The sequence below is a fragment of the Thunnus albacares genome, chromosome 5, assembly GCF_914725855.1.
Source record: "Thunnus albacares chromosome 5, fThuAlb1.1, whole genome shotgun sequence".
NCBI classification, from domain to species: domain Eukaryota; kingdom Metazoa; phylum Chordata; class Actinopteri; order Scombriformes; family Scombridae; genus Thunnus; species Thunnus albacares.
In genome coordinates, this window is record NC_058110.1 from 6748646 (window position 1) to 6763279 (window position 14634).

Below are 14634 nucleotides of genomic sequence, written 5' to 3' on the forward strand. Positions count from 1 at the left end.
GTAAATCATGAATCAATAGTTTATTAAATTGTGATAATGCACCGATAAAATGTGTTGTAACAAAAGTAAAACAGGATGGAAAAGGAAACATTTGCATTAAGGATTCCAGAGACAGAAGAAGACAGCTGCTTCACCGGATCTGAAAAACAAAACACAGCAAATTAAATATTAAGTTATTCCAGGAAATAATCAGGTCCATTCTGCCACATGATACTCAATCATTGCAGATCTGAGGTTATTATTGAGATATAGAAGGAGTGTGTTTTTGTCAGGCATTTGGATGGACTGGGGGTATGTTGTAAAACAGAGCGTGCCTCTGCAGGAAAAAGCTGGCAGCTCCACCACACTGGGCAGGGTTCTCTTGACAGAACAATCGTACAGGCAACGTGCCGAAGGCAGAGCTGTTGATCCAGCTCAGTTTGCCCAAAGGAATCATTATGTTCAAGATATGTTTATAACTAATACATGAAGTTTCATGAAGTTTCATGAAAGTTTCATGAAAGTTTCAAGTGTACAAGTTATTTCTCGTAAAACTTACATTTTTATTTATTTATATTTGTTTATTTATCAGGGACAATGTAAAAAACAACAACATTGTAACAGGTTACAATATCATGATACAGATGTGTTATAATACATAATAGGATTATAATAGGATTTCTATTTTGTGAACCCTGTCCCAGGTTGGGCTTTTCTAATGCTTTTTCTAAACTGACTTGCTGCATTAAAGGAAGTGGAACATATGTAAGAAAATGTAATATGTATGAAACAAACACTGCAAAGATTTTCTGTAAACATCCAGCTGGATATTCTTGGTTTGTATCAGTATACACATTTATTATGGTGGAATGTGAAGAGACTAATGTGTGTAATGCATTTAAACTTTTGAGAAATGAAAATTTGTTGTAATTTAATAGTAATGAGTGAAGACAACACAGTGAGTGGGTAACAAATGGCAGTTTCCTGTTCATGGATGGTAGTTCCAGCTTGACAAAGATGTCCGTCCTTATTTTTCTATTGAACCACCTGTTTTCTCTTTACAAAACTTGAAAATCACTCGCCTCGAAGGAGTATTAGTGGAGTACCTGAAGAGTTATCCATCCTCCTCTATTTGGCAATGTCCATATTTATCGCCTACACGTCCCTTTGCATTCCTTTTTTCTCCAGCTTGTGCAAACTACACTGTAACACGAGCTGAGCTATTAATGTGCAGTGCTTGTATAGGCCAGTTTTGTACTGAACTGAACTGAGCATGACAGCTTGGACCAGCAACAGACTGAACGTAATACTGAACTGAAGACAACTAGCATCAGTGCTGAATGTCCATTTGAACAGTGATGTGACCACTAAATTTAGGAGTGAATGAATTACATTGTGACTACAAATCTTTGACCTGAGCTTTTCAAAGACTTGAATCAGCAAAGTGATTTGTGATTTCCACCCTTGGTTGGCTAAGTTTTTAGTGTGCTGCTTGATTTGAACATCACACACACATTGTGATCATCACAATGTTAAACCTCCATTCTTTTTTTTAACCACTTGGGGGAAATGAAATAAGCTCTAAAAGTTTGTTCATATTCATTCTACTTTCAGCTCTGATTTGGTCTCTGCCAATGAGTATTGTCATGATACAATGGCATGAACAAAAGATAAATTATAATAATAATAAAGGTTAAATTCCACTGATGAAGCTTGTTGGAAGAGCAGCTACACATACTACACAGCAAGCCTTTGACTCACTGTTACTAAATATGCACACAACATTGTCAGTCTCTGAAAAACTGATCATCAATAGTCATGTTTCCATTAGATTCACAAGAGAATTTTAAGAAAACTTTTGACATGTCAACAGAAGGAAAATGCTAATTAGATGCGTTTTCATCAACTGCTTTGTAAAGCAAATAATCTAGGCTATGCAACACATAGTTTTGTCAGAAGATGGCGGTATAGGCTTAAATAATCAGCCAGTAAACAGAGTAGAAGAAGTAGGGGTAGCCAACCAGACACAAAACAAACAGTGATAATGCCAACTGGTAATTGTCCTTTCAATTTGTCAAATGTCAGCTAGTATTGGCCATGCTCCATGTTATATGGAGACACCAGAAGACGCGAGAACGGAAACAGCTGGTCAGTCATGTGAGTTAAATGTTCGCTATGTCATTATTTATTCGACAAATGCGTTTCCATTACCCACTTTGCACATAAACTCTTTTTCAACATTTCCAAAATCCACCTCAAGCAAGTGTAAAAACTTTTTTTTGCAAAATTGAAAATACGTTTTTTCTGATTTTGGTGTTTCCATTAAGCTTTTTTAATGTGATACTTAAAAATGCGCAGAAAAATAGGTTTATGGAAACACAGTTAATAAAATGTCGCATTAAGTGTTTTACTTGTGCTAAAGATCAGATTTAAGATTAGGTGAAACTTCAATGATCCCTGAGGCAAAACTTCTCACCGTATATTTGTCCCATTTCTTCTCAGGGTCGTATGGCTCCCAGCGACTAGCAGGAAAGATGTGCTTGTTCTTTTCATACCAGCTCCTTAGCACCACTTTACCTGCATGAGACTTTAAGCAAGAGAGCACAACCAGGTTAACTTTGATATGGCTTTTAAATTTATCTTACTTATCTTAGTATTTCCTCTAACAATAATATAAAGGATAAGTCTGGTCATCTTCTATTTTTTTCTTCGTGTCAACAAGAAAAGATGAGAACAAACAATGAATTGATTCCATTAACAAGTATTGCCTGTGTATTCAAAGCCTTGTATAACTTATTCCTCAGTGCCATAAAGCTCTGCTGTTGTCCAAAGCTATTAAAAACACATCAGTGAGCCACATGTTGCACTGGGTGACATGTTCTTTCATTACCATGAACACGCACACTGTAGTTTACTTTGACTCAATCCCACAAACACCGTCCTGCTGCCAGAAATACTCACTAGAGCAACAAATGTGTATTAATCCGCAGCTTAAAATAGTCCCCAACCATTGTACTTTTATCTCCTGTTTAAGCGACATTGATTAAAAAGTGTCCAGCTGCTTTAGGGAATTACTGAGACTTTAAAAAAGTTAAAACTATATATTTTTGACCCATTTATAAATATTTACATCAGCAGTAACAAATGGGCTCGGGATGAATGCCACAGACAGACAGGGTAGAGAAGTCCTAAAGTTGTGAGGGATAGAGGACGCATTTATATTTTTCATCTTTTCATGGGATTTATTGACAAGAAAAATGTAGAATAATGCCAGACTTATCCTCATTTCATTTAGATTTTTGTAATGAAATGATTAAATTCAAGTGCTTTTTACTGAAATTATGATTATGATTTTATCCAACAAAAGTAACATCAGAAATTACTTTTTTTTTCTTGATTGATTTGTAGACAATTTCAGATCTTTTTAGCAAGTTTTAGAGGTTCACATTTTTTCAAGTCTATCTTAAAACAATATTCATATGCCCATATGTACACTGGAGCAGTTTTTGGTTGCTGCTAATTGTTCCTTCTGTCCATACCGGCTGTGAAAAGGTCCCTTCTTGCTGTGATTCCAATGTACCATATGTAAACCAGTCAGCAGCTCAACAGCAGCAGCTTCTGACCAATTACTGTTTCAATGTACATATGGGGATGTGAGTGTTGGGGAATAATCCTAACCTCGTCTTTCTCTACTGTGGCGTCATTCACCAGTCGAATATCATCGTGGACGTCAAAGCTGAAAAGAGGACCTGTGGGGGAGAACTAAACTGAGTGAAAATGCAGGAAAATCAACCTCACATTGTTCCATGTGTTGTACAGAAACAACTACTTCAGAATGTAATATCTAAAAACAAATAAAGGAGATCAAAGCTGTTGGTGTTCACTTACCAGATTTGCCTCTGGCTTTGGTCACAATGAAGTCATAAAAACTGTGGTGCTGATTGGAACAAAGAGATAAAACATGAATTAATTCAAAAACTGCCACAGCTGCTGGACAAATGAAAAAGAAACCATAAAACATAATCACAGTAAACATCATCATAAAAAAAAACATTGACAGCAAATTTTTCGAACAACAAGATTACATGCAAAGTCGATGCAAAGACACAAATAGACGCAAATTCACGTCTACTCGTGTTGGGTGAAGCGAATGATGTGAATTACGCGACGTGAATGACGCAAATATGTGAAATTCGCAACACAAATACACAAAATTTGCGTAATTTGCATATTCACGCAAGTTGAAAACATTCAACTTGAGCAAAAAGTTTGCGCTACCACAGGGTTGGACCAGGGGATTCAGCTGCAACTTGCCAACAGACAGCTGTTGAGACCCAGCCAGCTCTGGAGGAAAGAGCCAGGGAGCACGATGGTGGTGTTACTGATTTCTGGGGGAATAAACACCACCACCACCAGATTCTGTTCTAATCCAGAGCCATTTACTGGCAGGAAGAGTTTATTTTTTAAACTTTTGGGATTAAGAAATTGATTTATCTTCACTTTTGCTTCTCAACCTAACTTAGCCGGAGCTAACACCAGAGTCACATACCCCCCTCAGCTGCTGTCATCGATAATAAACATCTTAAATGCCAGTGAGTTTATATGATCTTAAAGTTGCACAATATGTAGATATCTACGTGTATAAACATGTTGCTGCTGTATTTATGCCTTTAGATGACGTTATATTGAGTGTGGATGAAGCAGCTAATGTTTGCAAAGCATAGCTCTGATCGATTTGAACTCCAGACTTCAGAAAACAAGCATTTCAAAAGTTTTTTGCTTGTCATCTTGCAGACAGACCTGACAAGGCATGAATTAAGACTTTTTACAAATCAGCATCATGATGTAATTATTTCAGCATCCTTTTGATTTGTTTATCCGCTGTTCATACTGCTTTAAGGCCTGTAGTTGTCATCTGGGAAGTGCAGTAAATCAACAGATTTTGGGGGGGAGTTTTGTGTGATGGGTTAATGCAGTTTATCACAGCAGAACAAACAGAGACGAGTTGATAATGTATCTCTCAGTGTTTACAGATAAGTGTCGGTATGACTGTTGTTAGCAGGAGGACTGAGCTGTCATGATGGCAGGCAGGCTGAGCTTCATTAACATCACCGCAGTGGTTCTCACTGTCCAGGTGGGGACTAGTCGGTGCCTGCTGTTGCTCACTGGCTGTGTGGGGCGAATAAACACAAATGATCCTGTGGTCAAACTCACGCAAGTAACGAGAGTTGAAAATTCACATTTGGTGTGAACACAACATTAGAACTGGAAGCTGATGGCAATTTAATGTCTTGGTCTTATGCCTGAATAATCGCCCAAGCCACTTTTACTTGCCTCTGTCACACCATAAGAGGAATATAAACTTAGCACAAAAAGTAAGGAAATTTGTGTTTAGTAGATTATTTCTTTGTTGTAACAATGCTTCTTAGCAATAAATCTTATACCGTTGGAAAGCCTGTTTATTTCCCTTTTAAATGGTGCCACATTTGTAAGGAACATGCATTTGTTGGATGAGTATCTGGGTTGCGCTGATGAAAAATTTGCCAAATCTTCTCTGCCAATGCCAAACAGCTTATTCTGCCATTGACTCTTGTTTGGTGTTTGGTGGATTGGATGATTGAAGTTTGAAGAAACAATACATATTGGCAAATTAACGATTAATTAATTTAACAAACAGGAGCCTTAGTAGCATGTGGAAGAACCATACACAACCACAACAGCCTGGCACCTCCTCCTCATGCTGGTCACCAGCCTGGTCACACACTGCTGTGGGATGGCATCCCATTCTTCAACCAGCATTTGTCGCAAGTCAGGCAACTTGGTTGTGTTGGTCACTCTGGCACGAACAGCACACCTAAGCTGATCCCACAAGTGTTCAATGGGGTAAACCCCGCTCCGTGGGGGCGAGTGTCTGGACTCATCGCTGAACATGACCTTCCTCCATATGTTCAGGTTCCAGTGCACGTGTTGCCGACACCAGTGCAAACGGGCTTGACGGTGAGGGGCAGTCATGGCAGGCCTCCTGGCAGCCCTATGAGACCAGAGATTGGCTGCATGCAGTCTGTTCCGGATCGTCTGGGCTGAGAGCCGTCGGCCATATCGTCCTGCAAACCTTGCAAATCTGTAGAAGACAGACTACGGTACCTAAGTGCTGACAGGGTGAGGAAACAGTCTTCTTGGGGTGTCGTCTTCTTGGGACGCCCACTTCGCGACCTGTCTCTGACATCCCCTCTTATAGGGAATTAGAATTATGCCGCAATTTGGTTTTGCGGAACACCAGCTTGAAGTTGCCCTATGGCACGGGCCCTATCCAGATCAGCCAAACGTGGCATACCGATTCTTGGAGCGGACACCTACTGACCACTGTAGCAGGGCCCATGCTCACAGGTGCTGCCAATCAGGTGCCTGATTGGCACCTGATTGGCATCACCTGGGGGTACCAGAAGCTCAAAACAAGAGTCAATAGCAACAGCAAAATAAGTTGTTTGGCATTGGCAGAGAAGATTTGGCAAATTTTTCATGGGCGCAACCCACATACTCAGCTCTGCTGCTCATCCCACAAATGCATGTTCCTTACAAATGTGGCACCATTTAAAAAGGGAAATAAACAGGCTTTCCAAAGGTATAAGATTTATTGCCAAGAAGCATTGTTAGAACAAAGAAATAATCCACCAAATACAAATTTCCTTACTTTTTGTGCTAAGTTTAGTGTTTCATAGTTTATTAAGCTAACTTTCTTTTCCCTGTGTATAAGAGATGAAGATAGCGAAGATATATTTATTACAGTGATGTGAGAAGGTGAAACAAGACACATATTTTTCAGTCTGTACATGCAAGTAAAAGTGGATCAGGCAATTATTCAGAGATGAGCCTGACATGTAAATCCATCAAATTAATGTAAAGGGATGTGTGTCTTAAAGGGCCATTGTATTGTGAACACAGACGCACATCAGAGGTGTTGAATCTACTCAAACACTTAAACAGTAAATGAGTTGAATTGAAATGAAGCAAATGAAGCAACAGTTCAGTTGTGGTTTTTGAGGGTGTCAGTCATGCACTCACTACTCACATGTGGGATTATCAGATCCTCTTTGATGTACATCAGCTGTTCTACTCCAGCAGACCTGCACAGAGAATGAGAATTTCAGTCTGATAAAAATGAATTTTAACATTATTAAGAAGGAAAAATTACCAATATTTTTCCTGTGTGTGTGTGTGTGTGTGATTTGAATATGTCTGACTTAAGCAACTCTAAGTGATAGTATCAAAGAACACACAGTGGCAGACATCAAGGCTTATTGTCATCGGTGCAATTTTTAAAATCAGAGGGACTGAGAGGGAGACATAAAGAGATTCTTTGGAGAAACTATGTTTCCTTATTTTCTGTAATGGTGCCTTCAAGGACTGTAAAACGTGGGTCTCCCAAAGCACTACCTGCCTACCATGCTACGCCATACAAAAGGGAAAAGCAGACACTAAAATATCATAATACTAAATACTTAAAAATAAATTCAGTAATCAGTAAATTTGGAAAAAACTTGTTTCATGATACAAGGTCGAATATCGTGCTGTGGAATCAGAGTGTGGGCTGAGGAGAAAGCGGCGACCACAGCAACGCTACAGCCATAGTCTGACACACAAACTTCATCTGCTGAGTTTCGCCGTGATAACACTAACACAAACAAACAACTAGCTTTACAATATAATGTCAGAGCACAGATGTGGTGCCACTATTACAGCTTCTACCATAAATGACAGCAAAACGCACAAGAGATTCTCACACTGAGCTGAAATGAAACGAGTGCACATAAATTAGGTAAACAACATAAATAAACAGTCTCTACTGCATTTTGCTGTCATTTATGGTCATGCTCCTCTCCTCTGCAGAATCAGAGTAAAGCATGATTCTCTTACCTTAGCTCACTAAAGTCCTTCCTCAGGACTTCCAGGGCCCTCTGCAGGAAGTTCTGGATGGTATTGCCCTTCTTCATCTGCAGGGGAAATAAACAGAAAGACATGAGGTGAAAATATGAAGAGAGTATCTGCTGTGTTGAATGTTTATACACGGAACAAGGGGAATCTATAGTCATACTTTACCTTGACCGTCTTACGATGTCCAGATCCATCCCAGTAGCTGAATGTAATTTCTATCTCCTCACCTGAAAACAAACATATAAACCATTATTTGGATTGAGAGTAAGTGTGAGTGTGCATGTGAGTCAGTTACAGCAATAACAAGGGGTGTGTGTGTGTGTGTGTGAAAGTAATTGTGACACTCACTCTTAATCTTCTCCTGTTTGAGCTCCCACTCCTGCCTGAGTTCCTCTCTGAGACGATTCTCCTCCTCCTGAACACACGAAGCCGACAAAATGAAATGATTGAAAATGTCAGTTTATATTAGAGGACCATGCTGCATTAACATGACAATAGAGATCGGACTCATAGACTAAATTACAAACGAACATGGCAACTCTACCATGGTATCAACAATACAGTATATGTGGTAGTTTTTATGGTGTGAAATGGCCGATGTCTTCTCTTTAGTATTTGAGTTACAAGTGCTCAGAGGTCCGTTTGGTCGGTTTTTCGGAAATACAACCGACATGAAGAATCGTTAAAAGTCTAGCTGGTTTAGCTTCATAATCAATAGTTACTTCTTGCTCTAATCATTGGCTTAAATGTTCTTCTACAGCTTGCCATGTAAAACAGGAATTAAAGTCCACCCGATTTTTTAGTTTGATTTACAATTTGATGACACACAGTGTTGGTTTCCAAAGCTCAAATAGAATCCAAACCTGTAAAATCTAGAATCTCTGAATAAATTGAAATTATGAGCACATTGCATGCACACGACTCCAAACCACAAATTAATTTAAGCAGAAATTGTTTCAATCCCAGGAAGATCTTTGTCTGGCAAAAATTAAATGAAAACATTCTAAAACTAAATTTGTGGTTTAAAGTCCATGTGTAGGCGTTCACAAAGAAAATACCAGAGTCCAATTAATCTTTTGCCAGCACAAAGCAGAGAAATGATAAGGAAATACTTTCCCAGAGTCATACTCTGAATGTGACGGTGTCTAACCTCACCTCTCTGTCTCGATCAGGAAGGAAACTTGTGTCCACATCTGGATTTTTCCCCAGTTTCTTCTTCCTTACTGGAGAATCTGTGAGACAAAGTCACACACTTTTTATTCATGAGCTATAAAATACCTGCTGACCAAAACAGTGTCTTAAAACACTCATATGGAGCAGCAACAAACAAACAGTATGACAAGCTCAACATCACTGCTTAGAACATCACTCATGACTACAACAAATAAGCAACAAAATAGGTGAATGTGAAAAAAAAGAAATTTTAAAAAGCAACTAATTCTAAAACTTAAGTAACTTTTTCCATGAAAGAAAACACCAAACATCTATATCTAAATATATTAAATTGTAGAAGTGGCTTTGATGCTGCAACAACTCATATTCTCTGACAACTCCCCATTTTTAATCCCTGCAAGATCCTGTTTCAAGATTTCATTTTTTAATCCATTCATTTAATTACTGATGAAGCTCCAGTTTAGACCAAATCAGACTGATTTAAGAGAGAATTATCTAGTTGATCTGAACTGAAGAATGACAGAGGCCGTATACAGCTGAAAATGCTTCACAGGACTGTGTTACTCTTTTAGTCTCTGCTTTAACATAATACTCACAATCCTGCTCTTCTTCTTCATCTTCCTCTTCATCTTCTTCATCTTCGGGATTAAACGATAAACTGGCTATTTTCCTCTTCTGTTCTTCCTTTCTCTTCTTCTCTTTCTGCTTCTCAAGCTTGCTGCAAAGAGTAAAACATTCATAATTATCAACCAAAATCAAATGGAAGAACAGCTACACATACACACCATCATTGCATAATGTATTCATGCTTTCTCTATGTTTTCAGCACACATTTTCTTTGCAGGACTACAAGGAAAACAGTTGTCGCTCTTGAACTTGTGCCCAGAAAAAACTGATTCATGTTTTACTGTTGGAGCCTTGTGATAATAATAACAACAATGATAATAATAATGGGTTACATTTGTATAGCACTTTATCTTGATATCCAAAGCGCTTTACAGTGTAGGGGGTAAACTCACCTCAACCACCACCAATGTGTAGCACCCACATGGGGATGATGTATGGCAGCCACTTTGTGCCAGAACACTCACCACACATCAGATTGAGTTGGAGAGGGAGGGAATCATTGAGCCAAATACACTGGGGGATGATTAGGTGACCAGATGGAGAAAGCTAGGTTGGGAATTTGTTTGGGACACCAGGGAACCCCCTACTCTTTGCAATAAGTGCCATAGGATCTTTAATGAACAAAGTGAGTCAGGACATTGGTTTAATGTCTCATCCGAAGGACGGCGTCTCCTACAGCACAGTGTCCCAGTCACTGCACTGTGGCATTGGGATTTTTTTTTTTTAACCAACACTACTTCCAGTGGCACCTTAATTTTTTCCTGGAATGTCTCCCTTCCAAGTACTAAATAAGCCCATGCCTGCTCAACTTTCAATCATTCAGCAGAAACAGGGTACATGTTTTATGGCTTCTGCTAAGATGCCTTAGTCATCTTGGCAATGTTATGCACCTTTTGACAGGTGAGGTTGGACACCATCCAGAGTTTTCATTCATTTTTCATTTTCTTTTGAGCCCCCTGGCGACAGTTGGAGAGATTCATTAGTGTCATAGCCATCCATTTGATTTCTGCTTTGAATTTTTCATGCCACTGCTAGTTACATTTCTATCAAAATTAAAAACTGTAAGTGCAACTTGTATTTTGGAATCTGGAAGCCACCTGTCATGAATCAAGAGTTCATCACACTGTCTGGCCTGTGAGGGTACAATTATTAAGTCTAAAGCAAGAGGGGAACCATGAGAGGAAGATGCAAAGTAAGGCTACATTTACTGATCATTTTCAAAATCAGAAAGAAGTGATAGACCCTCATCACAACATCCCAGAGCCCAAATAGATGTACTTAAGTTGCTTGTTTTCTTCAACCAACAGTCCAAAACCAAATAACATTTAATTTACTATCATACATGCAGCAAATCCTCATGTCTGAGAAGCTGGAATCAGCAAATATTTGGCATTTTTGTTTGAAAAATGATGATAACCGATGGAGCTCTAATGCAAAATCCTTTGAACACATCAAATTTCCTTCTCATTCACATAATTAGCAGAGCTATTTGTATCTGGGAGTCAATTGTTTGTCTCTGCTCCCAGAAATGTAGCATGAATTCATTTGTGTGCACCAGAACTGGAAATGTAAATGTTTTTTTCACATACTGGCTGTAGGCTGAATGCAAATGATAGGAAACATGATGAGAAAAGACCATTAGCAAGATTAGAGGTCTGAAAGCTCTACTAGCGCCCCCTAAAAGCCCTGCTGGTCCTTACACCTCACCGGGCTGAAGTGGTTTAAACCAAATGGTTGAGAAACTGAAACTACAGTGTGAATGTGAGCCAGTAAGCACACAAACTCACAGCTGTAGTTCCTTGGACTGCTCCTTCTTGGCCAGCTGCTTCTCTCTCTCCTTCACCAGCGCCTCCTGCTTGGCCTTCATGTCATTCAGTGTCACCAGACCTGATCAAAACATGAAAGACATGAATCAGGTCTCACTGCAAGACTCAGATGGATATATTATCTCAAAAATGTTATCAAATACAGTATACTATATACTAATTCACATGCAGTGATGTTAAAATACTTTTTTCATCTACATTTTCATAATAACACTGCATGTTGCTTTCCTGTGCAGATCTGTGAAGTGTCTTCACTCTTTCTGAGACAGCCATTTCATATATTGAACTTTGTGGGTCACACTCTAAGCCAGTCCGGGCATTTCCACCTTAAGATGACAGCTTGTAGACTTACAGGAGGGCCACGAAAACAAAGATACTTACCAACTGTGCTGGACTTCAGCTCTGCCTCCACCGCATCATAGTGAGCTGAGAATTTCTTATCAATGTTGGACTTGACCATGTTGTCCTGCAAGAGACCAGAGATAATGTTACATCACAGAAGCAGTTTTGGAAGAAGTATTCAGACCCTTTACTTAAGTAAAACTATACATACAGCAATGTAAAATACTTCAAAACAAGTAAAAATCCTGCATGAAAAATCCTACTTATGGTATTGCAGTAAAAGTAGTGGTTTGGTCCCTCTGACTGATATATTATTATATATGACATCATTAGATTATTAATACTGAAGAATCAGTGTTAGAGCAGCATGATACTGTTGTAGCTGCTGGAGGTGGAGCCAATTTCAACTACTTTATATACAGTTAGCTAGTTTAGTCCGGTGGTTCCCAATCTAGGGGGCAGGCCCCTCCAAATGGTCACCAGATAAATCTGAGGGGTTGTGAGATGATTAATGGGAGAGGAAAGAAGAAGAAAAAGTTCTGATACACAAATCTGTTTACAGTTTTTGGACTTTTTCTCTAATCTTTGATTTTTGGTGAAATATTGGATCATTTGAACATTTATTGAAATTAAACCTTGTGAGAAGTTTAGAGGGAAAATCACTATTTGGTGGAGCTGTTAACAACTCAGATATCTGAAATGTGACCCCGACTACACACTGCTTTTTGTAAGACGTCAATGCCAAAAGGATTGGTTTCATCTTTAAATGGACTGCACTTATATAGCACCTTTATAGTATTTCAACCACTCAAAGCACTTTTTAGACTACAAGCCACATTCACCCATTCACACACACACACACACGGCGGAAAGCTACCACACAGGGTGCTGGCACAGCCATCGGGAGCAAAGGAACCGAACTGCCAATCTTCCAATTAGTGGACAACTCATTCTACTTCCTGAGCCACAGGCACCCAAATGTGTTGAAAATCCTTGTTATATTATCCATTGTGTCAAATCTTTATCTGAAAAGTAACTAAAGCTGTCAAATAAATGTAGTGAAGTAAAAAGTATAATATTTCCCCCTGAAATGAAATGGAGTGGAAGTATAAAGTAGCATAAAATGCAAAAAACTCAAGTAAAGTACAAGTACCTCAAAAATGTACTTAAGTACAGTACTTGATTAAATGTATTTAGTTGCTTTCCACCACTGCACAGAAGAAACCACACAGACGCATGAGTAAGGTTACTTTTAAGCATTCTGAGTGAAAGATCCCTTTAAAATACTCTCCTATAATATTAATGTTATAAGCTTTATAAGACAAACAGGTTAACAGTTTGTCATTATCCTCGACTTGCCTAGAATGTTATGTAAATTGATTTTTATTTAACTAATTGTAACAGCGACCACTTCACTGACCCTGGCCTCTAGATACAACAGACTATAATACAAGTTAGGAAGGTAACTATGGTTCTGATTTTGACACTCAAACCTACCATTCAATTAAACTGGAAGCCAAGGATGTAATACTGTACAATGAAAACAAAAAACAAAAAGTTCGAAAGACAGACTGTCAATTAATTAGTAATTTTACTGGGAAAATTTCACGTACCATAAATCCAAGTTGAACTTTTCATGACTCAATTTAGGGAGTATTTTGAGTCTATCCAACTTTTAACTATAAGAAATGTGCACATACAATTAGTATGCTCCAAGATTTTTTTTAAATAAATCTGATTATTTTTATTATTTTTCTAACCATTTATTTATTATTAGTACTTTTACCCTTTACCCTGTTACCATGTTGACTGTATCAACAAACTGAAAGAGAAGTCATGTTGTTTATGATCTTTATTTCATTATGATGCCTAATTGTTTTCTGATATTGTATTACTGTCACACATGTTGTAAGGGACGCTTTCTGTAAATAAAGTTATGGAAAAAAGGTAACTTTAGTTCTGTGAACTCTGGCTGACTGACTTATCTGGTGACATTAACACTGAGGACACGTCTCCTTACGTTATGTTTACCGACACTGAACTGAGTCATTTTGGGGGGAAAATAGAGGGCTAAATGAACTCTTGGTAATATCACGTACTTAATAAGCATCATAATTTCGGGTAAGAGGTTACAAACCTCTGCAATCTTCTGCTTCAGTTGTTCCAACTGCTCTCTTTCTTTCTCTCGTTTTTTCATCAGCTGCATGGCTCTCCCGGCCTCGCTGGCAGCTCCTTTGTACTGCGCCATGTTGCTTTCTTTGTGTTTCAAGTTCACTTATAAGAACTCTAAAGACACAAAAGACAGAAAAAGAAGATAAACACTTAAAATAAAACGCTGATTTTTCCAGATCTGTGAAGGTAGGGCTCCCAGCACACCACAACAACAAAAATGGCGGTGGTGAAGTGCATGTTGGGTATTGAGGGAATATATAATGCTGCCTTCAAATGCTATCAGGAAACCTCGTAATTATGAACTCACATAGCAACGATCAAAAAGTGGTATTAAATAAAGGACTACAGCTTGAACATAGCCTACCTAAACTAAAACCTAAATATATGAATGTAAAACATATATTCACAAATCAATCGCAAATACCACAGTGTTTTGATGAAGAAGTGAGTGACAGGATGCCGGTAAAATACTCTTCTGTAATATTAATGTTATAAGCTTCATAACACAAACAGGAACTACATAATGCTGCCTTCAGGTGCTTCAGGAAACCTCGTAATTATGAACTCACACTGCAACGATCAA

General features: G+C 38.5%; 1 protein-coding gene across 2 annotated transcripts; it reads right to left on the reverse strand.

The window, feature by feature from the left end:
• Position 1: 1 nt before the first annotated feature.
• On the reverse strand, positions 2 to 14287 carry fam50a (family with sequence similarity 50 member A). 2 transcript variants are annotated; one of them, XM_044352112.1, is made up of 13 exons: positions 14017 to 14287; positions 11919 to 12003; positions 11499 to 11598; positions 9681 to 9802; positions 9067 to 9143; positions 8260 to 8326; positions 8077 to 8138; positions 7894 to 7970; positions 7049 to 7103; positions 3868 to 3916; positions 3658 to 3728; positions 2456 to 2566; positions 2 to 139 (listed from the first exon to the last, which is right to left on the reverse strand). In XM_044352112.1, the coding sequence occupies exons 1-13, from the start codon at positions 14125 to 14127 to the stop codon at positions 131 to 133; spliced, it is 996 nt and encodes a 331-aa protein (XP_044208047.1). In that variant the 5' UTR covers positions 14128 to 14287; the 3' UTR covers positions 2 to 130. The 2 variants fall into 2 exon arrangements, with proteins under 2 accessions (XP_044208047.1, XP_044208048.1); XM_044352113.1 differs by lacking the exons at positions 2 to 139; positions 2456 to 2566; positions 3658 to 3728 and adding an exon at positions 5011 to 5148.
• Positions 14288 to 14634: the final 347 nt, after the last annotated feature.

Excerpts from the sequence above, each read along its gene's own strand:
- fam50a (XM_044352112.1), bottom strand. The coding sequence starts at position 14,127 with ATGGCGCAGTACAAAGGAGCTGCCAGCGAGGCCGGGAGAGCCATGCAG. Across the intron at positions 11,599-11,918 it reads GCTGAAGTCCAGCACAGTTG|GTCTGGTGACACTGAATGAC; the intron begins GTAAGTATCTTT and ends TGTTTTGATCAG. Across the intron at positions 7,971-8,076 it reads GACATCGTAAGACGGTCAAG|ATGAAGAAGGGCAATACCAT; the intron begins GTAAAGTATGAC and ends TTTCCCCTGCAG.